Source organism: Ambystoma mexicanum, chromosome 8 (assembly GCF_040938575.1).
Source record: "Ambystoma mexicanum isolate Mex_15411 chromosome 8, UKY_AmexF1_1, whole genome shotgun sequence".
NCBI classification, from domain to species: Eukaryota; Metazoa; Chordata; class Amphibia; order Caudata; family Ambystomatidae; genus Ambystoma; species Ambystoma mexicanum.
This window is the reverse complement of record NC_090929.1, coordinates 321,162,842-321,189,644: the sequence shown is the minus strand read 5'-3', so window position 1 is coordinate 321,189,644 and position 26,803 is coordinate 321,162,842. Positions and strand designations below refer to the sequence as shown.

The window sequence follows — 26,803 nt, the reverse complement described above, 5'->3', positions numbered from 1 at the left end:
TTTTCCACACTGCCAAAATATAATTGTTGGTAGATTTACCCCCGGTGGAATTACTGTGTGCTGAATTCACCGATGTTTGGACGAAAAATGGCGGATTAACCTTCAGCTTGTGGCTGGAGGTAAATCCTCCACTTTACCTGTAAAATGGGCATATTTACCGCATGGTAATATCGCCAGCAGTAAATCCGTGAAAAATCCACAAGGGGGGGGTTCTAAGGATTCCAAAAATAGAGAATGAACACCATTCTTTTTGTAAAGTTCATATAAACTTTTACACAAAAATATCAAATGAGGAAGAATTACAGGATTAAAACGTTACCTGATTAACAATGTAGAATTAAAAGTTCATCACTACAAACCTATCGACATTATCACATAATTAAGAGCAGATCAATAAAATCATCCTGTTTCCTTCAATGAAACCAATTGAGAAGCCGCAACTTTCCAAACCTGAATTATAGCCATCGTCAGTGCCCGACTATAACCAGAAATACATCTAAGCCAGAATAAGTCATTTCTGATATCCTCGATTTGCTCAATATTTTGACTTAAATATTGGACATGTATAATATTCATAGCAGGGCAAGAGGTTATTACATGATACATAGTTTCATTTTGCTGTTCATCACGACACAGCCTACACTACACATTCAGTACTATTTTTTTATACCAGACCAAGCACCTAAAACATCAAGTACTTCAATCTATTAAATCTCAGTGCCATTAACAGTCTTCTTTTTTTTTTTTGACCCCCATGGTGTCGTGTGGGAGTTTCTTAATGTGGGAGATGGGACCAATTTTAGATATATATATTTTTTTTAAACAAAGTGCATCTGTGCAAAAGTGCTGAGCGATCTCATCCTGGCCACCTTATCATGACTGGTTATCCAGTCCCATTTCTGAGCACTTGTCTTAAATGTTTTCTGTCGTGCACCTTCACTATACTCCAAATGCGGTTTCCACCCAATTTGTATAAAGAAGTCTTAATTTTTCTTTTTTTTTTAAAGCTGTAGTATTGCACTTTTCGGATTAATTAAGGCAGCCTTAACAATGCCCAAAACCGTATTATCATTTGCCAGATGATTCTTAATATATCATTTTCCTTGATTAATCTTAACCATCGTTGAGAGCGATATTAAGCCCAGTTCAAGGCGTATAGCCGCTATCCGGGTATAATTCAGGAGGCCGAGAATCTTCCTCCATTTTAATCCCTCAAGTCTTTGGACCCAATCTGTTATGGCTTCATATGATGCTTCAAGGGCATACAAAAGAGCAGTGGCCAGGTTTTGCTTATAGATGCTTAATACACCAATTAAAGTATATCCTGCTGTTTCCTAGAAAAGTGAGTAATAGCAGTTATAATAGATAAGGCATTCATTGTTTTATTAGTCAGTAGCATCGTATTGCTACTCTCACAAGACAAATCGCAGCCCAAGTATCTACATTTGGTCACTCTCTCAACTATTCCTGTGCTGCTATCAATGTGATACCGCCCAGCAAATTTCCTGCCGACTGCCATAAATTGGGTTTTCTTTAGATTGACCTCCAGGCCATTTAATTCTGCATATTTAATGGTGGCTTGGACACTATGACGGATTTCTATGAATGTATTATCTGGGATTATCAAGTCGTCCGCGTGTCCGGGCCACCCAATTTTCTTTTCGCTCAATTTAGTGAAAGCATTTTTTTGTTCAAAAGCATTTCAAAAATCTGATATATACAGAATAAATAGGAGGGGCGCCAGTACACAGCCTTTTCTGACTCCTCTTTATAGGTATAGGCTCTGAGAATTGACCCATATTGTTAAATCTTATTCTGACATAATGATCATCATCCAGGAGTCTGCAGGCAAGAGGTAAGTGTGGAGGCATACCCATTTCTCAAGTGTATTCCAAAGTTTAGATCTTTCTACAGAATCGAAGGCAGACGAAAAGTCTACAAACAGGATTTATAAAGGAAGAGCCTTTGACTCTTTGGCTTGCTCAAGAAGGCTACCGACTACAAATATGCTCATAATCGAAAGCCCCTGAGGAAGTGTTTGTTTTGGACCCAGTTCTTTATTTCTCTTAAGAGCAGGGAAGGGTACATTTTGCTTGAGACATCCGTTAGGGCTAAAAGATGATAATTTGAGATTATCCCCCGGCTTTTTTTTTTTAAAACAGGGATTAGATTTAACATCCATGAGTCAGGGACATTCCTGCTGCTGGTGACTTTCTCAAACAAAGACTTCAGGATGTCTGCCCACAAGACAGGGTTGGCTTTCATTATTAAATTACAGAGGCCATCTGGTCCAGCTGCTCATAATGACTTAAGGCCGTTTGTTCTATCAACCAAATCTTCCGCTTCAATTTTGATATCTATAGTTGTTTTTTTTCTCCAGTATATAATGACTACCAGCAAATCTTTCCATCAAGTAATCTTTACAAGTACTTTCATTAATACAGCAAATCACCTGCATATTTCCTTTGTTAGCGGTTGATTTATAAGTAGCCCATAATATTTTTCTATCGCCAGCTGCAGGATCCTTCACCATACATTGCCAGGCCATATTGTGGAAAGACACTCTACACTTAAATATGTTTAGGGCCTTTTTTTCTTAACAGTTTTTCTACCACTATTATGTGATAACATATTGCAATGTGGCTCTTGTCACCTCCTTTTTTTGTTGCTTTTATCAGTTTATGGGCTCTGACAGTATTTATCCCCTCCTTAAAAAAATTGACGTTTACCATTGGTAGAAAACGGTACGCATGCGATGAAATACATGCTACAACCTCATTAGCACTATTCATAAAGAGATACTCATCTTGTATAACACCCAACCACACCTTTGCTTTTTCAGGATTATTATCGGTCCAATTGAGCCTTCTTCATTCACCCTTAATGCACCCACCTTATGTTAATGTAAAAGGACATTTGTACCGCGCACTACCACCACCGGAGTGGTCCCCTGGCAAAACGATCTTCATCTCAGGTAGTTGATATCTCAATGATAGTATAGCATGATCACTGAAATTTACAAATGAAATGTGTAGATCCATAACCTGCTGAAGTGATCTTAGTCTAAGGTACACTTACTCAGCCCGCTACGCCACATTGAGGCAGATGGAATATTCCCCTGCAAAAAGCCTTTAAGCATGACCATAACTAAATCTACAAAGACGTTTATCCAAATTCAGGCCTTTTTTTTAGTGCATCTACAAGCAAAACCAGATATCAATTTTACCTTTAGATTTCACTAATGATCAATTTGCGTTAATATTGCCACAGACAATCACATTTATATCCTGATTTGCTTCTTTCCATGTTCCTACCAGTTCATGCACTTTGTATTGGATATCCATAGTAGCAATCCTTCCAGGCGGATCAGAAACACTTACCACAAGCAGTGTATGAGTGGGTTCAACTTGCACTTTGACAGCCAATATATTCCTTTCATTATATTGTGCTTTTCTCTCTTTCGCTTTCAAACTATTAGCTACCAAAAAAGCTAGGCCAGCATAAGGGTGGCCTTGTTAGCATGACATAGATATGCAGTATACCATCAACCAGGTCTCTTGGAAAAGTAATATATTCGACTGAAGAACATGTTTTCTTCAGCCATCAGGGCTAAATAAGTGGACATGCCCCCTAGTATCCCCAGACCTAATCTCTATACACAATTTGTAGCCCCTTTTGAGAAAGGATTCTGATCTGGCCCTGACCAGACTCACAATCTCAGTGGAAGAACAATGAACTCTAGTAATATGATGCAGACTCAGCGCCAACTGCCCCACAAATAAAGTCACTGCGTTTTATTACCCTCAAAGCGAGATTACCAAAGATGTTAAGCAAATATCCTTCCTGTATTGGGTGATCAGTGCTATCAAATATGCTTGCTCTGTTAAATTCCATAGAAGGAAGAGCACTCACAAAAGAACAATATCAGATTCCTGAGACAAATTTGGTTGACTCTTAGCTTTAGGAGTAATCTTAGTCCCAGGTTTTCGTTTGGAAGTTTTCCTATTCAAAAGTGCACTCTCAATTGAGGTATCCATGCCGGTATCAAGTGTTGTTTCACTTTCCTCCAGTGAGCTTTGTTTAACCCCTGACATTGCCTCTTGATGTCTGACAGCAGTTGCCTTCTTTTCTTCATGGATGATCAGCCAATTTGTTAAATCACCCACTTTAAGGCTCTTCTTGCTTTTCACCCAGCTCATTTTCTAGCTCTTTGAGCATGGCTGGGTTTTATTTACAGTTGAAACATCCGCTGCAGTGCCCTGGTTTCCCTAAGTAACCAAAATCGTTGTCATATCCTTTTTATTTCTTAATAATTCTCCGATCCCTTCTAGATAAGGGTATTTCATCATCCTCGTCATCACTACCAGCAAGGATTTCAACCTTCAATAATATCTGAATGGATCACCTGTGGGATTTCATAGATTATAGTGCACTAATATTACAAGGCTCCTAGTAGGGTGGCAATCGAACTCCTTTTTCGCACACATCCGTTTTCATTTGGATTAAATCAGTTAATAGGGCGGTGTTCGTTTGCACATGGCATAAGATATTGTGTGTTAATTTTAAGAATATCTTTAAGGTAAAACTAACAATAGACAATTGGCGTCTAGATCCTCAATTTTTTTCATTGTCAATACTATCAGTAATATCGCGACTTCATACAGCTTCCGTAAAATCGAGGAGAACGCCCATTGCTTTTGGGTCATCTTCAATGCCACCAGATAATAGTGGAGTACACGAAAGCCTAGCAGTCGATATCACAGGTTCATCGCTAACCTCAATTACAGTTTTTTCATTATTAGCTTCAGTATCTGCATTATTGATACGAGTTCCAGATGCAATCCCTCAGCATGTAAGGAATAACACAATTTCAACAGTAAATTATTATTGTCGAATGCTGCTGTTGTACATGCCATAGGACTATGCAGTCTTTCACATAATGTAGGAGCCCGTTGAATCTCAAACCTTGTTCTGGGTGGCCCTTTAAAAAAAAAACGTAATCTTATCCATTTAAGGAGTTAAAGACGTTGAACCAGTTTCATGAGTTTGGATTGTTAAGGTCTCAGTATAAACATGTTTTTTTTATGTGTGTATTTTCCACAGCTCTCAGTTTAACATTACACAGGCTCTTTTTTCCAGGCATTAACTGCAAAATAAGTAAGTTTGCTGGATTATGAGCAATTATTTTGCAAGAGCAGCTCAAAGGACAATAGCCCCGCAGTCACTACTCTTAAAATAAAACTAGATGGTTAAAATACAAGGTCACTCAATCGTCGCCTTAAACAAACTGCATTATTGGTTCCTGCACAATAAATACTATTCAACAATAGAATAAAGCGTTATTGCATCAATTGTTAAAAACTGCTCACATTTAAGTTCACATGCAAAATTGATAACATTCATGGTACAGAAGCAGCTCGAAGGCCAAAAGGCCAACAGTCACTGCCACAGCACAGGGGCAGGCGCCACAGCACGAAGATGGGCGACTCCAGGACACAATCAGGCTGTCTCTGCCTGATTCACCAATGTTATTGATTCAATATTCAAGTATAAGCGTTATTGCACTTATTGGTGAGGCAAATCCCGACAAGATTAGCATTCAAGTGAAATCAACAATATCACAGTAGGCCACCATACATTGTCAAATTCACATGTTTTGCCGATTTGTTAATACAGTGTCTCTCATTGTTATAGACTGTCTGCCAAAATATGGCAACAAGTAATTTGCCTAATTATAGCTCCGCTCTGAAGGCACTGCAAGAAAATAGCAGCTATCGCTCACTGCCACTCCAGTTAGTTCTATGAAAACAGTAAACGATTAACAGTGAAAAACTGTCACTTAGACTGCGTTAATGTTAATGCTAGGATTACTTAATGGTAATCTTCATTGCTCCTAGCCCTACTCTTCCTCGTCACAGTACACACTCTGCCTCCCCTACAGGAACTTTTTTTTCTGGAAGTACATATACCTGCCACATACCCACAATCCTCAGTTGATATCAAGCCCAGACAGACCATGGCACCGTCAATGCTACGGTTCGGCAGTACTGTGACGAGGAAGAGTAGCACTAGGGGTAATGAGGATTACCGCCAAGTAATCGTAGCATTACCTCCAAGTCCCTCTTCTTTGTCCAGCACTCACCTATAAGGAATACCCAAGCCAAAGAAGTGTAAGGTCCCAAGGGAGCAAACAAAGCAACACCCAAGACAGACACAGGAGCACCACTGAGGCACCCCCCAACCCACGGAAACCAACAAAGATGGCATCCAGTGACAAAGGGCAGAGAAATCGCCTAGGAAGACGTCCAGCCAGGAAAGCACAGAGCCAGAAGAGGCCCTACTCCGAGACAAGAAACAGGGGACGGAACAGTAGGCAAAAATCAAGGATCCACAAAAACAGGAGGCCCCCCCCTCCCGAAACAGGGGAAATGCAGAACAGAGCCCCGACAACCTCCGCCATGCCGAAGAGAGGAACAGTGCACTAAAACTGGACAAGAAAGCCAACAGCAGCACCGAAAACCAAGGGACAAACAAACAAGACCCAACACTGGCGACGCCGGGAGGAAAAGGCCACTACGAGAAGGCCTGCCAACACCAGCACCCGCAGGAGAACGCTGAACCTGCCAGGTGAAGATCAGAACACAAGGCCGCCCAGAAGCAGCCCCCAGTCGAGACCCCGCAGGCCAACAAAACACCCTGCCAGGAGGCAGGCCGACCAGCACAACATATAGAGCCCCCATCCACCCGCAGAGAGGGGCAAGGCAAGTTGCCACCAGGTGAGGCACACTGGCATGCCGCCAGAGCAGCGACAGAGGGTACGAACTGTCATAGCCCAAAAGGAGGGGAACCAACCCCAGGGACTGGGGGCGGGGAACAACCCGGAGTACTCAACCAGGGAGCGAAGCCAAGGAGAGGGAGCCAGGACCCACCAGAAGGCCAGACCTCCACAGACCCCTGAAGCCACCAGACCAACAACACCAGTCTGCAGGACCAGGCAATCCTCTGCCAGGTGCAACCAGAGACATGAGGCCCAGGGCCCCCAAGCACCCCACCAGGTACAACAGGGCCCCATCCCAACCCGGAATGCGGACCACAGCCTCACTGAGAACCACAAGGCGTCCGGAAGCACAGCGAAGGACCGCAGGTGAGGAGTAACCAATCCATAACCCACAGCCGAAGGATCACCAGACGAGGCCATGTGCCCCCAACAACCAGAAGCACAAGCGCCCAAGACCAGGGACGCCGGAAGGCACCAGAGAAGACCGCCGGGAGACAAGAGGCTGCAGCCAGGGGAGGAGGACCGACACCAGGTCAGAGCAACATCGAATCCAAAGACCAGTGCCAGACCAAAGAACAGGAAAGAACTCCCAGAGAACATGAAGGACCAGATCAGATGCAATAGGACAGCACACACGAAAATCGCCACAAACACCTGGGGCCACGAAACGGGAACTCCCAAAGGGCAAAGGAACCACCAACAGTCAAAACCCAGACACCCCCCCGGAGTCCATCGACCTCCAAGGAGGACCTCGAACCAAACACCACCATCCCTTAGGAAAGGAGGAAGCAACACAAAGGGAGCCGAGGCACCAAGAAGAGGGCAAACCCCATGGGAACAACAAAAGGCCACCACCAGAATGCCAGGTCTGGGGTCCAGAAGCAGAGGACATGTGGCCACTGGAGAGGAGGCCAGTCCAACCCCTGACATGCACGCACAAATTCACAGAGAACCCGGCACGTGCAGCCCCGACTTAGACCAGCCAGGACCCACCCCCACCGGGCCCCTTAGACCAGCAGGCGACCAGGCAGGGCAAAGCAGAACACTCAGCAGGAAGAGAAGAGCCACCAGGGAAGCCAGAGGCACAGGAAACACCCCGAACGTAACCCAAAGGAAGAAACCCTGGACCGAAATGCCCAATTCCCACAGCCAACCAAAGAAGCGGCCCAGGAGGGGAGTAGTGCCACAAGTGAAAAAGCAACCCAGAGAACCAGGAACGCCAAGCAAACCCCCAATTTAACGAGAGGGAAACACTTCGCAGAGCCACAAAACCGGGAACCAAGAGAAGGACGCACCAACTCTGTCTGCAGATGCACACAGGGATACCGACATCGAGGCCCACTGGGAGAGCAGAGAAGCGACAGGATGTGTGCAAGCCAGAGGTCAAGCAGCGAGCACCATCCAGCAAAGCAAACACTGCGTAGAGCCAAAGGCAAGCCACCCCAAGAGGACCCAAACACAACAAATGAGCCCCAGGGCCAAGCAATGACAAACAACCCAGGACATAACCCACCAGCTAGACCCCAGCGCTGAGGGACAGGGAACTTGAGTCAGCAACAGCCAGGGAAAAAACACCATAGGGTGGGACCACCAGGGCACAGCCCTGATACTGAAGGCAAAGCCACAGCACACAACCCCGAGCACAGAAAGATGAAGCGGTGCACAGGCAGTGCTTTAAGTTGGCCGGGACCAGGCGTGACCGTGCCCCGGCAGTTTCCAAAAAGTGGGGCGGAGCTGGGGCCCTACCAGGGCCCCCCCTAGCCAATCATGCCAAGGCAGGACACATTATCCCACCACGGATGCAGCCGCGACCGGAGATGTGCTCGCCCTTTTCAAGTCAGACAACCTGACAGCAGTGCCAGCCAGCCACAGCATCGCTCAAATCCAGCAACGCTGTGGCTGGCTGCCACTTCTCCGTCACTATAACTTCCTCTCATGACCCTTCGGGGTCACAAGAGGCAGTTACGATCTCTTTGTTTCCCCACCCCCATGGGCGTAATTATAGGGGGGGGGACAGGGGGTTTTGTCCCCCCCCTAACTTCTGCGGAATGCCTTTTTGTCCCCGCCATCTTTTGGAGGGAGGGCAGGGGGGTCCTCACGTTGCTCTGTATCAACAGAGCATTAAAATGTGGGCCATAAGGCACTGATGGGAGGGAGGGGGATACTATTAACAGGGACTTTTGTCCCTTTAGAAATGCTAATGGGAGGGAGTGATCAGAAATGAGAAGGGTGCAGAATGCTGCAGGCTTTATGAAATAATGACTATGCCTTTAAAACCCAAGGGGGATTTGTTAGGCTTACATTGATCTACATGATGCTATTATGGTTTAAGCCATACTCCAATTGCTCAACATATTTCTATGACAATTAATATAGTGTATGGTTAGTTTACTATTAAAGGCTAGTTTATTATGTAATGTGGTTTGCTTCCAAGGCATTGCTATAAATTATTAAAGCACATGAAATGTAAAGCAAAACCTTAATAAATATCTATATTAACTAAACCTGAAAAGATGTGCAGGGTCGCTTAAATTATCCACAGCCGAGTTTCACCATTTAACCAAGTGTGTGATCCTGAGCAAACCATTCAATCGCATTGTGACTTATCTGCAGCTCTGCAAGTGATTCTGATTCACTTCAAAGCTTATGTTAATGTATCATGCTATTATAATGGAAAAGCCTAATGACTATAGAGGTGCTCTATGTATAACTATAGTGCAATTTAGGTATTTTGCACCACAAAGTTATTTGTCACTTGGCTTATTTATGGCAACTTATTCTAAAGTCACTTCCATGGTGCCTCCAAGTATCAAGGACTCTTGTCCTTTTCTGTGACGTCATCTGTGTTGGTGCAATCCATATAATAATTAGGAGGTTTGCATGTATTTTGCCTCAGAGGGCTTGGACAGAGCTCTAATAGATGGGTTTTGTGCATCTTGAATGCTCCTGCAGTTTGTTTTGTTGTGTGTTAAAAATGCCATCTTCCACTATTGTTACCAAAAAGAAGATTGGGCCAGGGGTGGGCGGTTTGGGGTGCCAATGAGACCATGTGGAATTCCACACACTGCATTTTGGTGCTCACCCCTGCCCCACCCACACACACTGTCACAATGCTGGATACTCCCCTGCTTAGTTTGGTAAGTGAAGCCGTTTTTGGTGGCCTGTAACCCGAACCATGACATTTGCACCAAACGGTCCTTAAAAAGTGTCTGCAAAACTCGAAATATTTTTTGCCAGTTTGGTGAAGATTATTTTTGGTGGCAGGGGAAGGGCTCTTAAACACAAAATCCCATACGGTTCCTTCTGCGCACCGAGAGCAAAAACTTTTTAACAAAGGTTCTCCATGTTTGGAAGCCGTATAGCACTCAGCTTCATTTCACGGAATTTGCAGAGTACGACAGTTTTGGGTCACAGGTTCTCAGCTTGACTCCACTCTACTTGGGGAGGGCGCACCTTTCGCCAACTTCATTTTGAAATTAGTATGGTGGTGCTTTAGTAGCATCTGGAAAGTGGCAAGACTAATTTTAGAGGTGTTGTAGAGCTGTGGCTTGTGGTTATAGGTCATAGTACCGAATCAAAAGGATGGAATGACAAAAGGGTCGAGCCAATTCGACCGAAAAAAAGGATCGACCCCACCCCTGCCCCCCCCCAACATTTTCAGCAAAGTTACTCCACTGCCCACCCCCTCCCCAGGTCAACAAGGTGTCTTTGACCCTCGGCGAACCGTCGCCGAGGGTATTTTGTGTACTTTTCAAGCCATCTTTACATACTTCTATGTTTATAAAGATGGCTTGGAAAATACACAATACAAGCCATCTTTTATAAAGCTTTGTCGGAAAAGACACCTCAGGCTTTGTCCGTCGACAAAGCTTTATAAAAGATGGCTTGAATTGTGTACTTTTTGTGTAGCCTTCTTTCCTACAGAATAATGTCAACCAGGTATGTAGTGAGTGTTTAAATAATAATTTCATATTTACATAGTGCCGCAAACCATATTCCTCGAGTACCTAAGCACTGCACAACACAATTATCCCAATCATGTGGTAATCAGTGTAAACAAACTGGGAAGCATAAAAGGCGGGTCCCAACGTTAACAGCTGGTGCTTAACTCACTGGGTTGTCTTCCAAATAAACAAGATGTAGTTCTCTGTCACGGTGCTGAACAATTTGGAGGGATTCACCCTCAATTTGATCTTTTTTTGTGTGCAATATAATCATAAATGTGATTGTCTGTTCCCGACACGTGACCTGAAGGACCTGAGAATCATGGTCAGGGCAACTTAGTGTGGGGTGCATGGACAAGGGCATAGTTGTTAGCCTGGCCACCAGGCCCCCTGGTTAGGTTGATTCTCTGCTGAAACCTCTGGTCGGCGACTCTTCACTTGCTGCCATGGTCCTCCTTTGTCCGGTCTTTTCCCACTGAGGGGTCTGGGTTTCCCCCCAAACTTTCCTCCCCCCGTCCCCATTAATAAACATTTACCTTTCAGAAGATGAATCATGAACACGTGGCAAATAACCCAAAAGAGATGTTTCCTATAATGTTGCAAGCAAAGTATAAAAAGGTGTACATCCTTTAAACCTAAGAAGCTGAACTTAAGGGTGAAGTCCTAACAAGCGATCTCACTGGGATCCTGACTAGACGTACTTAAGTTTCTTGACCCTGGTCCTAGCGAGGCATGCTCGAGTCCTGATTTCGGCTCCAGCAATATTTGAAGCCATTCAAAAACAATTAAAGGTGCAAATGGATTTCCCAGATCCAGGAGACATTTTTGTAGAGATGCCAGATCAGGGGAAAATCCAGCTCCCCCATTTAAGCCTCGGAGAACCTCCAGTAAAACTGACCCGCAAATAATTATGGGTTGCAGATCCAAACGATCGGTGACTCAAGAATTATCACAGTTGATTTTTAGGGGGCTTCAGGGAACACATACCAGCCATTCCACAAAGGACATCTCCAATTTTTCCAAAAGGTTCTATGTGGAAATGTCGCCAGGAAAAGGTTCCCAACATATTCTAGGACTTGTGTTATATTTTAAACTTAAGTCCTAAAATATTCGGGATAAGTGCTCGATTTTCTTCAGGGTGCAAATTTGGTTAAATGTTGCCTCCTGGCAAGCTTTTCCATGGCGACAATATCATTGGCTAACTTCCAATGCCAAAGGTACTGCTTGTTAAAATCCTTTTCCTGTTTGCAGCTCAATATAGAATGTAACTTCTCAAACTGCCCTGTAGGGGGCAGCAGGTCCTTTTATGGGACACTGGGAGGGCCTTGCAAGCAGCCCTCCTGCCCCCCCACCCTCCCCATCCCCGCCCAGAGTCAGCTGCCCCTGCTCTGTGCTGGAGAGAAGAAAAGCACACGCGAGCAAACTAACTTCCTCTGGTAACCCCATGCAAGAAGTCACAAGAGGAAGTAACAGTCCTCAGCCACAACCCGGTTTCGTTATTTATGCAATGTTTGTCGGATACTTCTAAAATTGCACAAATAAAAGTACAGGTATCCTACAACCATTGCATACATAAATAACCCCATTAACATCACACACGATGCAGCCACTCAACTGCTTTCAGGGGGGAGCTGCAGGAGCTGAGCTGCGTGTGGTTCAAGTAAAGGAAAACGTTGCTTATGTCGAACAGAAATCACCATGTTTGAATAGTACCCAAGGGGAAGTTTTTTTTAATAAAATAGAATGCAAATAGTGCATTTTAAAGAATTTACTCAGCAACCCTGGTCGAAACTATTTTCCGCATAGTGAAGTAACTCACCAGTGCCATGCAAGTGGAATTGATAGTTTGGAAAAGAAGCAGCATGAAAGAAATAGTACCGTTTTAAACTATTATATCGCACTTTTCCTTTTAGCTGTGAATAAGGTGGGGCCATGCAAGTCCTGGGCGCCATAGAGACGCGATGTTGCTGGGGGAGCAGGAAAGCATCTAGCAAGAATGCAAGCGGGGCTCGTTGCCCGTGCCTTTAGTGAAACCCATGCAATTTACAATACTTCCCCTCCCCTTACGAAACCACTGAAACGGGCATCGTGCCCTATTCGAATGCAGACCCGACCACAGTCATAAATCTACGATCATTATGCTAAGGAGCTCCCACCCTTCCCAAGACCAGGTTAGGCAAACGTTAAAGTTCCATTTACGTGACTTGTAAAATAAGTGGAAGGCAGTAGGAAAACGTCTGAGCAGACAACACCCGTACGGCAAGGGCGGGGCCCAAGGCCCAAAGAGAAAGAGTGGGGGGTAGGGGGGAGAGGAAGAGATCGACATGGACCCTTGGTGACATTAAACACGACTAACAGTAAACTAAGTTAACTAATGCTGAATCTGCCGTATACCGACAATGGGGATTGGCAACCTGCATGAAGGTATAGCTACAACAACAGTGGTTAGCATGAATAATTGATAATTGCTCTTTTATAACGCCCTTAATACCGGAGACGAGTTTTGCAGCGCGAGGCCGGGATTCGAACCTGTGTTGCTATGAATTGTTTTGCATTCAAGGCCCTGAGCTATCCTGCCGGCCAGGGTGGACCGGGAGGTCAGCTTCCGAATACACGTCAGAAGAGGGAAGATATGAGTGTGAAATAGGCGGGCGGGAAGGGCTGAGGGAACAGTACCCTGGACATTAACTGCGCAACTTGGCTGCGACTTTATGTTAAAAGAAAAGGAGCGTTTGAAACTATTTCCGAAGCGGTCTGTGTTATAATCCCATAATGCACGCTGCTGCTGAGAGGTTGTGGGTTCGAGATGTGGCTTAAATCTACATTTACCAAAGCACAACATGTATCAATTGTTGTAAAGGAACTTTGTGAAAGAAGATGCTTGTTTGCCTTGCAGTCATCGCCCCACTTCTTCCTTAAACCAGGCCAGGAGTGGGACAGAGGACCTGGGTCCGGGATGTCTGGTCACCCCTCCCCCAAGACCTCCATTTGTGCATGACCGATGCCCTTACAAGCCTAGAACCGTGTGCCAGGCAGTCTTCATCCAGAAGACCTAAGGAACATCACTGGGGGTGCTGGTGGTCACTGCTGTGCATGGCCCCGCCAACGTGCCGCATGCAGGGATATTGGTGATAACGAGACCATGTGTCCCCAGCAAAGACCGACGTGCTCAACTGTGGGATGCTGGTGAATACGAGGTCACGGGTCTGCGCTTTACCGAGGGCCCGCCCCGTGAGCATCTAAGTGGAGACAGGATGGGGCAGGCGCGGCTCCCGTTGCCCCCAGTCCTTTGTGGAGTTGGTGGCCCGCACCTGGAGCTTCACGAGGTTTCACCCAAGAGGGGAGATCCCCTGGGCCAAGGGGCCCGACAGTGGTCGGTAGAGGGGATGCTACATGAGCAGGCCCTCCACATTCCTAGGACGACGGGGGCCTGTAGAGGGGATGCTGCACGAGCACGCCCTCCACATTCCTAGGAGGACGGTTGCCCGACAGTGGTCGGTAGAGGGGATGCTACACGAGCAGGCCCTCCACATTCCTAGGAGGACGGGGGCCTGTAGAGGGGATGCTGCACGAGCACGCCCTCCACATTCCTAGGAGGACGGGTGCCCGACAGTGGTCGGTAGAGGGGATGCTACACGAGCAGGCCCTCCACATTCCTAGGAGGAAGGGTCCTGTAGAAGGGATGCTGCACGAGCACGCCCTCCACATTCCTAGGACGACGGGGGCCCGACAGTGGTCGGTAGAGGGGATGCTACATGAGCACGCCCTCCACATTCCTAGGAGGTCGGGTGCCTGACAGTGGTGGGTAGAGGGGATGCTACACGAGCAGGCCCTCCACATTCCTAGGAGGACGGGGGCCTGTAGAGGGGATGCTGCACGAGCACGCCCTCCACATTCCTAGGAGGACGGGGGCCCGACAGTGGTCGGTAGGGGGGATGCTACACGAGCAGGCCTTCCACATTCCTAGGAGGACGGGGGCCGACAGTGGTCGGTAGAGGGGATGCTACACAAGCAGGCCCTCCACATTCCTAGGAGGACGGGTGCCCGACAGTGGTGGGTAGAGGGGATGCTACACAAGCAGGCCCTCCACATTCCTAGGAGGACGGGTGCCCGACAGTGGTCGGTAGAGGGGATGCTACACGAGCAGGCCCTCCACATTCCTAGGAGGTTGGGTGCCCGACAGTGGTGGGTAGAGGGGATGCTACACGAGCAGGCCCTCCACATTCCTAGGAGGACGGGGGCCTGTAGAGGGGATGCTGCACGAGCACGTCCTCCACATTCCTAGGCGGACGGGGCCCGACAGTGGTCGGTAGAGGGGATGCTACACAAGCATGCCCTCCACATTCCTAGGAGGACGGGGGCCCGACAGTGGTCGGTAGGGGGGATGCTACACGAGCAGGCCCTCCACATTCCTAGGAGGACGGGTGCCCGACAGTGGTGGGTAGAGGGGATGCTACACGAGCAGGCCCTCCACATTCCTAGGAGGACGGGGGCCTGTAGAGGGGATGCTGCACAAGCACACCCTCCACATTCCTAGGAGGACGCGTGCCCGACAGTGGTCGGTAGAGGGGATGCTACATGAGCACGTCCTCCACATTCCTAGGAGAACGCGTGCCCGACAGTGGTCGGTAGAGGGGATGCTACACGAGCACACCCTCCACATTCCTAGGAGGACGGGGCCCAACAGTGGTCAGTAGAGGGGATGCTACACGAGCACGCCCTCCACATTCCTAGGAGGACGGGGCCCAACAGTGGTCAGTAGAGGGGATGCTACACGCGCATGCCCTCCACATTCCTAGGAGGACGGGGGCCCGACAGTGGTCGGTGGAGGACGGGGGCCTGATAGTGGTCAGTAGAGGGGATGCTACACGAGCACGCCCTCCACATTCCTAGGAGGACGCGTGCCCGACAGTGGTCGGTAGAGGGGATGCTACATGAGCACACCCTCCACATTCCTAGGAGGACAGGGCCCAACTGTGGTCAGTAGAGGGGATGCTACACGAGCACACCCTCCACATTCCTAGGAGGACGGGGCCCAACAGTGGTCAGTAGAGGGGATGCTACACGAGCATGCCCTCCACATTCCTAGGAGGACGGGGGCCCGACAGTGGTCGGTGGAGGACGGGGGCCTGACAGTGGTCGGTGGAGGGGATGCTACATGAGCAGGCCCACCACATTCCTAGGATGATGGAGGCCGACAGTGGTCGGTAGAGGGGATGCTACACGTGCAGGCCCTCCACATTCCTAGGACGACGGGGGTCTGACAGTGGTCGGTGGAGGACGGGGGCCTGACAGTGGAGGGGATGCTAAACATTAGAGCAGTGGTCTTCGAACTGGGGGGCTCAAAGGATGTCCAAGGGAGGCCAGTGATTAAGAAGACTTTAATATAAAAAAGGATTAAGCTGACTGCTTTTAATAAAAAATATCTGCAGAAAATCTGTTTATATTTTAAAGAGCCTGTGGCTCCCCTGGTCATCGATTGTGCCCCCCAAGGGGGGAGGGCGACCTGTAGTTGGAGGGGTGCCCTGAAACAGGGGGTGGGCTCGGTAGAAAGTTGGAATCCCAGTGCATTAGCGGACCCCTTGTGGCCCTCTGTGGGTTTGGGAAGGACCCTGAGATGGGTCAGAGAAGGCGATCTGACAAAGAGGTGCCAGATGTTAGGGAGAATTCTCTGTTTAGGCTGAATTTCCTAACCTAGTGAGTCCCCCAGCAGCTTTGCTGGATTTCGGGAGTTTGTTTTTTCCATCCTGCCAAGAGTGAGACTCTTTTCCTCCCACTCTTGGACATGTATGTGTGTAATTCCTTTGAATGTCAATGTGTTCTATGGGCTATGGGGTATTTTACTCCATAGGGTCTCATATGTTTTTCTATGTGTGTTACACCGCACCCTATGTGCCGTAGCACTGGGGCGTCCTAGCGGACCTCCACCATAGACCCCCTACCCGGGGACTGACTACTGTCTCCCCGGGCATGTAAAGTCACCATTGGCTTTACTAGACCTAAATTTACTAACAGAACTAGTACAAACCATCGTATTGTGGACGTACTAGTAGGGGTAATTCGATTACTCCTGGATCTGTTACTCGAGGGGGCACTGTCCCGTCCCCCCTCGTCGAGTTTTGGCTGGTGGCAGTGGAAACTACTTGTTATGTCCGACCCCGAACCTAACCCTATGGGATTCGTCCCATTGTTGGAGATTGATACTTTTCCTCGTTAATCTCTAACGTACCACCGGTCTACTTATCGTAAATAAGTTTATCGGATGGTATTTTCTGCCAGAACTCGGTTTTTAAAATGGCATCTGTGTTCGTCTCTGTGACTCCTAAACCAAAGGTTGAGCCCTTTGTTCCACTTTTAGCGGGCTCTGTACAGAGACCCTCCAAAGTGGTGCCATTCTGTCTGGGTTACCACAGGGATGTGGGAGGGGGTTTAGGCACCCTGGACCGAGTTGCCTTGCCAACTCCGGTCGCACTCTGGAGTGATTGGCCCAAGTGGTGAGCCTAGGCTGAATGAACAAGCAGGGCTTTTGGGACTGGATCTTCAGAAGTCGCCACAGGACCTAAGAATCCGACGAGGGTAACGCTGAACCGACCTGCAACGACGACACCTCCGGTGGAGCCCTGCTGAGCCGACTCACCACTTCCCGACGACAGAGGAGATCTCCCTGCCGGAGAGTCTCTTCCCCTGACTGGTGGGAACAACCAGTCCCCTTTGCTTTTTATTCACCTCAGTGGTCGAATTGCCCGTGCAGCGCACCTCGGCAACCGGATAGCCACTACCCCTGTACCGCGACCAAAAGGTGGTGCCTTGTGACGGAGCACACCGCGGCTGGTCTCTTCCCTGGTGGTGCACCGGACTTCACTTTTCTTCGACGACGAGAACCTCTCTACTCTTGGCAAAGACCCGCCGTGCATCCACCACCAGGAACAACTGCCCCCGCCGGAGCTGCCCTCCACAACAAGGTACCGTGTCCGCCTGGCTTCCCTTTCGATCGGTTCGAGTGAGGCGTCTTAATCCTCTCCTTTCCGTTGGGTCGCCTCCAAGCTCTTCTCATTTATTGTTCTGAACTGGTTCAATCTGCCGATAACAATTTGCTACAAAGACTTGAATGCATCTCCATTAGAGACTTTTTGGGACATATCGCCTTGCCTCCGAGTGGGCCTGGCCTCTGAACTTTATAATCTATTGTGGTTCTTGCCTTCTTACCGTACATTTTACCCGTGAAGTATTGAACTGTGTTGATTTCGTAAACCTGCCTATCTTTTTCTCTCCCGTCCTAACTAATATTAGAGTGCCATCTAGGTTGAGGTATACACCTCTGTCTGTAAATAAGTGGTGCCGGTAGAACCTAGACTTGTCGAAATATTGTTAGGGGGATTAATCGTTTCTTCTTCGTAGAGTAATTGTGTTTGATTTGTTTGCCGTGAAAATGCCATAGTGTTTTTAATAGACGTTTCGTTATAAATAAATACCTTAATATCTTTACACTAAGCCTCGTTGCGCGTTTGCTTGTCTTGCTGGGAAGAATTGCCCTATTTTGTATACTCCACATATTGCTCAACTCTTCTTGAGGGAAGTCTGACTGCTCAGCCACAGCTACCAAGTGAATCTGTGTGGTACAGACTGCTACCAAGTGGGTTCACCGCCAAACACCTGTAGTCCTAAATCTTTTGCAGTGGTCCCAGAGGGAACTGCACAGGTTTCCGCCTAACACCAGAGAGGTCACAGATGTGTGCACAGCGGAGGCCAAGGTACCCCACTATGGGATAAGGTGCCTTTGATCTACCTGCCACTCAACAGGGGCCCAGTTACCCCAACTGGGGGATGTTGTTGCAGTTAACAAGGTCTTTTTAACGCCTCCCGCGGATGCAAACTCCACCTAAAGGGGCAATGTATCAAGCAGTTCATGGACCATACAAAGCATGAACATCCAGTGAGTAAAGGAAAGAGCAGTGCTGCGATGCACCGGAATCCTATCCACAGTACAGGGAAATCCCCGAGGAAACCCTGCAACAGGAGAACGTGTAATCCGGGGCTGCCTCGGGCTCTGGCCCTATCACGCTAGAGGCAATGTGAGGAGGCAGGAGAGAAACACATGGAATACATCGACGCCCCCCTGGGACCATGGGCTCGAGAAACTACACCTGCTGCTGCCAAAACGGAAAAGACAAGCGCTGGTATTAAACCCGATGTGGTGAGCCAGCCGGGAGCTCGGGGGAGGGCGCCAGGGCCTTTCATTCTTTTCAGTTCAAAGGGGTCATGTTGCCAGTCAGCAGTCTTTTAACACGCCAATATATTCCTTTCTTTATTGCTTTCGTTCTGGGGTTTAAAGTGTGTGCTTTGGAGCGCTCGCCCTACAAGCTCCGTTTGCTGGAGCCCTTCAGGACATCACTTCCCTCAAAGTATACAGAGGTGTTATCACGTAGTTGCCTTTTAACACTGGTTGCTCCACATCAGCCACTTGCTGTCCATGAAAGGCTCACAGCTTTTCAGTAGGCATTTAGTGTTTCAGCTCCCAACTGGCTGGCAGTCTCATGCTAATCGGTGCCTGTTAACCCCTGGTGTATTTCTTGGTCTCGCTTATAATGTATGCACCCCACAGGTACCTCAGACTTTTTTCCGCTCTAGGCAGAGTCCCCCCCCCAAATTATCATGTTCAAATGGGCCCCACACATCTTCAGCTTGGCCGGATGCTCACCACCGAACCCTGCTTACTGCAGAGGCGGCCAGTTGGGATAAATTCCAAGGAGGCCGACGAGGATGGGAGGCGGGGGGTCTCTCTGCCCCCAACGCCAGAGGCACCAGCCTGTCCGGTTGTGGCGCCCATAACCAACTAGGCCAGTGCACCTCTCTGGTGCCCCCTATCCGTTGTGCATGAAATCTGGGGTGTAACCTGCAAAACGAGTATCGCCTGCTATCTCTTTAGTATAGCGCTCAGCCACTTCAGAGCGCTGGAGACCTTGAGAGAGGAGGTTGAGACGCAGGGGTGCATTGGAAGGGACATTAAGTCATGGCGGTGAGGCGCAGGGGCGCATTGGGAGGGACATTAAGTCATGGTGGTGAGGCGCAGGGGTGCATTGGAAGGGACATTACGTCATGGCGGTGAGACGCAGGGGTGCATTGGAAGGGACATTAAGCGATGGATGGCGGTGAGACGCAGGGGTGCATTGGAACAGACATCAAGTCGTGGTGGTGGGACAAAGGGGTGCATCAGAGGTAAAGAGACCCCACGATGCCCATGAACCTTAGCGGGTTCCCTTTACGCCAAGAGGCAAATCAAGAGACGTGCACTGCAGGGGTGAGCAGCTGTTATACTAATGGGCTTTTATAAGGCGCCGCCATGGACAGCAGTTTCTTAGCACCAACATACTTTTATGGAGCACCCAATGACCAGTGTAGTGGTATCAGAACACCTAGGCATGTCTGGAGTGTCATCGCGTGCCCCCGCCTGAGGTATCGAGTCCACCCTCCGCTGGAGGAAAGAAAATGAGCAATGGGAAGTAAGGAGGGGGTAAGGGGGGGGGCAGGAAATAGAAGCTACACCCACAGGGAGGGGAGATGGAGCCGGTAAGAATGAGTTGTGATAGCATTGGTCTGTCAGTCCTGGTAGGTGGACCACAGCTCTGCAAAAGGAAGGGGCGCTCAGATTATCGGGTTGCGTTTCCAGGGTATATTTGGAGTATAGCAAGTTAGTGCACAACGTGATGTTGGATATAGGAGGCAACGAGCTTTGCCACTCCTGGAAGCCTTGTGGCTTATTTGCTTAGGGCATCTCTACAAGCCGTACCCCAGGATGTTAACTCTGGGCCTCCCAAGCACCCGAGTCAAGAGTGACCCAATCAAGAATAGACTTTGTATAAAAGGTGCATGTGCAAAATCTAGAAAGCGCTTTAAGTTACCTGAGCATCCTAGAGGCGCTACGATACAGCACATCACCCCTACAGAGAGACAATAAATAGATGGTAGTTCATAGACTTCCCAAGATCTTTCCAATGCAATAGGCACCCTCCCGGCGGTAAAGACCTCTCTGAAACGCCCAACACAAAACCTTCAAAGGAAAGTAATCATGGGCGGAGTAATGACCGCTCTGGCTAATACTCAGGCCGCGACCTTCACGGTCCATGTGTTACTTGCCAAACTTAAGATATCTGCCGTCGCCCACTAAAGGAAGTGCGACCACATCACAGAATAAACACGATTCACTGCTTCCAATCAGGGAAAGGGGGCTCTAAGGAATAGACCCCCGTGCAGGCTGCTCTTAAAGGGACCCATGGCCAGCAGGCTACGCCGCGGCCGAAATCGCCGGATGTGTTTCCATACTGGCACTTGCTCGCTTCACGCTTTAATTATAGGATTAGAGGTACCGTACCAGCCACGCCCACCGGTCCAAGGCCAGCATGGAATCTCTGTGGCACGGCTCAGGCGCTAGGAGAGACTCTATAACGCCATCCACACGTGCTCTCGAAATAGCACTAGGTCTTTCGGAAGGGGAACTGTGCAATAGGAGAACACCCTCCGGCACAGAGTGAGCGCTAAGACAAACTCCAGGGAGCAACTCCCATCTGACCTCGGACTCCGTGAGATCTCTGCAAGAACGTCTATTTGGCACAGTGCAGCTCTAGCCGCTATGAAAGACTCGATGAAGCCTGGCTACCCAGATCTGGGGCAACGCGAGATCGCTGCAGGAAGCTCGCTTTGGGATAGTCTAGGCGCTATGAAATACTTTGAAGCAACTCCCCCGTGTGCCAGGACATTGCAACATCTCTGCAAACTGGTCTCTGATATACTCCAGGCGCTGTGAAAGGGGATGTACTAGGACAGGTGTGATGCGTTTCATAGTGGGTGATCTCACACCTGACATACCACAGCGTGTGCTCAGTGTATAGGAAGCTATATTTGCCACATCCAGGCGCTACAATAGATGATATGAAGCCACTCCCACTTTACTTAGAAAGGCGTTATTTCTTTGGTACTGCCCAGGCGCCATGAAAGGCTCTATGATGCCACCCCCACCTCTCCCAGGGCTGCCTGAGATCTCCGCGATGTAATCTCGTTGCACTATCCAGGCGCTATGCAAGAATATATGAAGCAACACCTACCTGTCCCAGGACTGCATGAGATCTCTTTCGTATTGTCCAGGCACTATGACAGGCTCTATGATGCCACCCCCACACACCCAGGATTGCGTGGGTTCTCCGCAATGTGATCTCTTTGGTACTGTACAGGCGCTATAAAAGGCTCTATGAAGCCACTCCCACCTGTCCCAGGACTGCGTGAGACATCTGCAATGTGACCTCTTTGGTACTGTCCAGGCGCTATGCAAGACTATATGAAGCCACTCCCAACTGTCCCAGGACTGCGTGAGAACTCCGCAATGTGATCTCTTGGCACTGTCCAGGCGCTATAAAAGTCTCTATGAAGCCACCCCCACACACCCAGGATTGCGTGAGATCTCTGCAATGTGACCGCTTTGGTACTGTCCAGGCGCTATGCAAGACTAGATTAAGCCATGCACACCTGTCCCAGGATTGCGTGAGATCTCTTTCGTACAGTCCAGGCGCTATGAAAGGCCCTAGGAAGCCACTCCCACCTGTCCCATCCCAGCGTCAGAACTCTGCAGGGAAGCTATATTTGACACACAATTCAAGCGCTAAGGGGAACACACCTTCAGTTTATTCGAACGTTTACCAACAACGTGCTTTATCCCAGCACGCCCGGGCGCATGCACGTGTTCGACTCCTGTCATGGCATGTGTGTAAAAAGAGACCCAAGTTACAGGAGGCACTCACCGTGAGAAACAATGCCCTGCTCGCCTCCAGACAGCGAGTGAAGAAAGGGGTAGCCCTTACCTTGAATCCAGGGGTGTCCGGGACGTCCTTGGTGGGGACACAGAGCAGGATGATGCCGATGAGCCCCACAAGTAAAAGCAGCACGGGCAGCAGCACAGCCAGCACTTTCCTCGCCATGCTTCCCTCTTGGTGCAGCCAGACAAGTGATCCGGCAGCGCGGCCTCGCAGCAGAACGCTGAACAGGAGGGGGCGGGGCTGCGCTGCGATTGGCTGCTGCGGCCAGGAGCCCGCCTTTATACCTTTACTACACGAGGCGGAGGCTGGAAGAAAGATCGTGGAGCTGGGAGGACGAGCGCGTGGAGACGTAACTGAGCTAGGAATCATAATACAAGCATCGTATTAGTAATGGGGAAAAAGTGAGGCTGAGTGCGAGGGTTGGCAATGATAATACAGAGCATCTTACTAGTAATGGGGAAGCTGTGGGACTGGATGGATGGCTGAGCGGGATACCAATGATAATTCAGAGCATTTTACTAGTAATAGGGAAGCTGTGGGACTGGATGGATGGCTGAGCGGGATACCAATGATAATACAGAGCATCTTACTAGTAATAGGGAGGTGGGACTGGATGAATGGATGGGCGAGCGCGATAGCAATGATAATACAGAGCATTTTACTAGTAATAGGGCAGGGCGACTGGATGGATGGCTGAGCGGGATACCAATGATAATACAGAGCATTTTACTAGTAATGGGGAAGTGGGACTGGATGAATGGATGGGCGAGCGCGATAGCAATGATAATACAGAGCATTTTACTAGTAATGGGGAAGTGGGTCTGGATGAATGGATGGGCGAGCGGGATGGCAATGGTAATGGAGAGCATCTTACTAGTAATGGGGAAGTGCGACTGGATGGCTGAGTGAGATAGCAATGATAATACAGAGAGCTTCTCAGTAGTTGGGGAAGTGGGTCTGGGTGAATGAAGGAATGAGCGGGACAGCCAGGATCTGCATGAGCAGGGTGGGGGTGGGTAGTGGTGTTGTTGGGGGCCATGCCCTGCCAAGCCCACGCTCCCCCTAGAAAGCAGCCCTTTCCAGTGGCGTTAACACCACAGGAATGGTAGTGGGGGTGTTGTTGCTCCTGGAAGCCCAGATTCAGAGCCGTTTGCTTCTGAAGAGCTGCGCCACAGGAGGCCCAACAGGGTTTGTTTGGCCTGGGCAGTGATTTATGCCCCGCAACCCGGAATGCACAAGTGATCAGGCAGATGGAGGCCATTTGCATCTCCGAGTCAAGTAGCAGCACATTGTTGCTCATGCAGGATGCCTAGAGCTATATACCAAGACCCTGTCTGGCTAATCTTTTAACTGCACTGTCAATTTTACTTACATTTGCAAGCTCTCAGTAACAAATTAAAGCTATTTTTTTTCAAACACAAAATCACAAGTTGTTTTCTGTAATTGAATGTTTGTTTATTTGTTGTGGCAATGTAACTGTTATTCACATCATGATAAATAATATAGTTCATTGTATTAAACAATAAATGACAGCAGGTGATGTTGCTTGCACAACCAGGCTGCCATGCTCAATAAAATCATTCTTCTGCAAAAAAAAATCAAGGACCACCACAATGCTCTACCCACTCTTTCAGCGATCAATCAGCCTCAACCCACTCCTTCACCCAACAAACCACCCTTCTCATTCAGGGACATCTCCGAGCTTGAAGTCATTAACATCCTCAAAAACTTAAAACCTTCAATGTGTAAAGGAGATATTTGCCCCCCGAAACTCATCAAAGACTGCTCGGACAGCCTTGCCCCTATACTAGCAGCCTTCATCAATGCCTCGTTCAGAACCGGCATCATCCCTGCTAGCCTCAAAGAGGCATGGGTTCGCCCACTTCTCAAAAAACCTACACCAGACCCCACCCAACCAAACAACTACTGACCAATAATCACTGTACCCTTCCTCCTCAAGATTTTGGACAAAGCTGCCCATCGCCAAATCCAACAATTCCTTGAAGATAACTCCATCCTCAGAGGTAGACAATCCGGTTTCCGCAAAGGACATGGCACCAAAACTCCCTTAGTAGATCTAAAAAACCAAATCACTCAAATCATGGACACAGGAAATCCAGCCCTCCTACTACTTTTAGATCTTTCGGCTGCGTTCGATCTCGTGGACCACAAGAGTCTCATCTCACACCTCACCCAATCAGCTAACTTCACTAATGAGGCAGCGCTCTGGGTCACTTCCTTCTTGGAGGGTAGAGCCATGAAGGTCTTCTCCAACATTGCCAACGCAGCTCCCACCACCATTCACTGCGGAGTCCCACAGGGCTCATGCACTGCACCTTCGCTATACAATCTGTTCACAAAGCCCCTCTTTGATAAGCTTGACGCCCTGGGTATCTCGTACACCAACTATGCGGACGATACCCAGGTACTACTACCACTCTCTGGAGTATACCTCCAAGATGCCAAAGCCCTCCATGAAATCTATTCCACCATCCAGGCCTGGATGGCAGCCAACAGCCTCTGCCTCAATGGGGAGAAGATGGAAATGATCACACTAGGCCTAAAATCTAGGGGTGTACCGAACTTCGGCTTCGAGTCACTATTCTGCCGAAGTTCGGCTGAAATACAGCTATCCGTCTTCGGCAGAATAGTTTCTACGTAGTGACTTGAAACCAAAGTCCACTTTCTATGATTAGCTGCCTTCTCCCTGTTTGGGAGATGACAGACGATCATAGAAAGTTTTACAGTGTTCAGGCTGCAGAAGCCAAATAAGCTGTTTGCTCACTGGCTTCTGCAGCCTGACCACAGTGGAAACAGCCTCAGAACGTGTTGAAATAGGAAGTGAGGGAAGGGAACAGATCTTCCCTTCCCCTCACTTCCTATGTCAACAGACGGGCTCCAGCAGATGCCAGCAGCACCCGGAGAGACCACCATCACCCACAGGTAAGTGAGCCCCCCACCCGCAATAATATTGATGATGGTCGGGCCACCGGTGGAAAGCCGGTAGCCGGACATTGATATGCAATGGGGGCTGCTCCTGAAGGAGCGGTCCCCAGACTCACAAGGCCGCCGGGGGACTTTGCCCACCCCGGCGGCCTTGAATTTTAATGATCCTGCCCCTTCAGCACGGTGAGGCCGCGGGGGTGCCCACAGCCTCACCGCAGTAGTATTGATGTTGGTCGGGCCACCGGTGCAAAGCCGGTGGCCCGACAATGTTCTCCCATGTCCCCTCACCCCCTCGATTATCCTGCAATGTTCTGCCATGGCCCCCCCTCCGTTGTCCCGCAATGTTCTGCCATGTCCCTCCACCCCCTCCGTTGTCCCGCAATGTTCTGCCATGTCCCTCCACCCCCTCCATTGCCCAGTGATGTTCTCCCATGTCCCTCCACCCCCTCTGTTGCCCAGTGATGTTCTCCCAAGTCCCTCCACCCCCTCTGTTGCCCCGTGATGTTCTGCCATGTCCCCCTACCCCTCCGTTGCCCCGTGATGTTCTGCCATGTCCCCCCACCCCCTCCGTTGCCCTGTGATGTTTTGCCATGTCCCCCCACCCCCTCAGTTGCCCCGTGATGTTCTGCCATGTTCCCCACCCCCTCCGTTGTCCAGCAATGTTCTGCCATGTCCCCCCGCCCGCTCCGTTGCCCCGTGATGTTCTGCCATGTCCCCCCACCCTCTTCGTTGTCCCGCAATGTTCTGCCATGTCCCCCCACCCCTCTGTTGCCCTGTGATGTTCTGCCATGCCCCTACATCCCCTCCGTTGCCCCGTGATGTTCTCCCATGTCCCTCCACCCCCTCTGTTGCCCCGTGATGTTCTCCCAAGTCCCTCCACCCCCTCCGTTGCCCCGTGATGTGCCATGTCCCACCACCCCCTCCGTTGCCCCGTGATGTTCTGCCATGTCCCCCCACCCCCTCTGTTGTCCCTCAATGTTCTGCCATGTCCACCCACCCCCTCAGTTTCCCCGTGATGTTCTGCCATGTCCCCCACCCCCTCCGTTGCCTCTCGATGTTCTGCCATGTCCCCCACCCCCTCCATTGTCCCGCAATGTTCTGCCATGTCCCCCCACCCCCTCCGTTGCCCGTGATGTTCTGCCATGTCCCCCACCCCCTTAGTTGTCCCGCAATGTTCTGCCATGTCCCCCCACCCCCTCTGTTGCCCCGTGATGTTCTGCCATGTCTCCACACCCCCTCCGTTGGCCCGTGATGTTCTCCCATGTCCCCACCCCCTCCGTTGCCCCGTGGTGTTCTCCCATGTCCCCCCACCCCCTCCATTGTCCCGCAAT

At 49.3% G+C, this 26,803-nt stretch overlaps 1 protein-coding gene across 1 annotated transcript in view; it reads right to left on the bottom strand.

The window, feature by feature from the left end:
• The window catches only part of ENTPD2 (ectonucleoside triphosphate diphosphohydrolase 2), a 289,034-nt gene extending 266,261 nt beyond the window's left edge, over positions 1-22,773 (bottom strand). The window contains exon 1 of the mRNA XM_069609737.1: positions 22,572-22,773. Coding sequence (XP_069465838.1) covers positions 22,572-22,688 — 117 coding nt within the window. The 5' untranslated portion in view covers positions 22,689-22,773. The remainder of the gene's footprint in view (positions 1-22,571) is intronic.
• Positions 22,774-26,803: the final 4,030 nt, after the last annotated feature.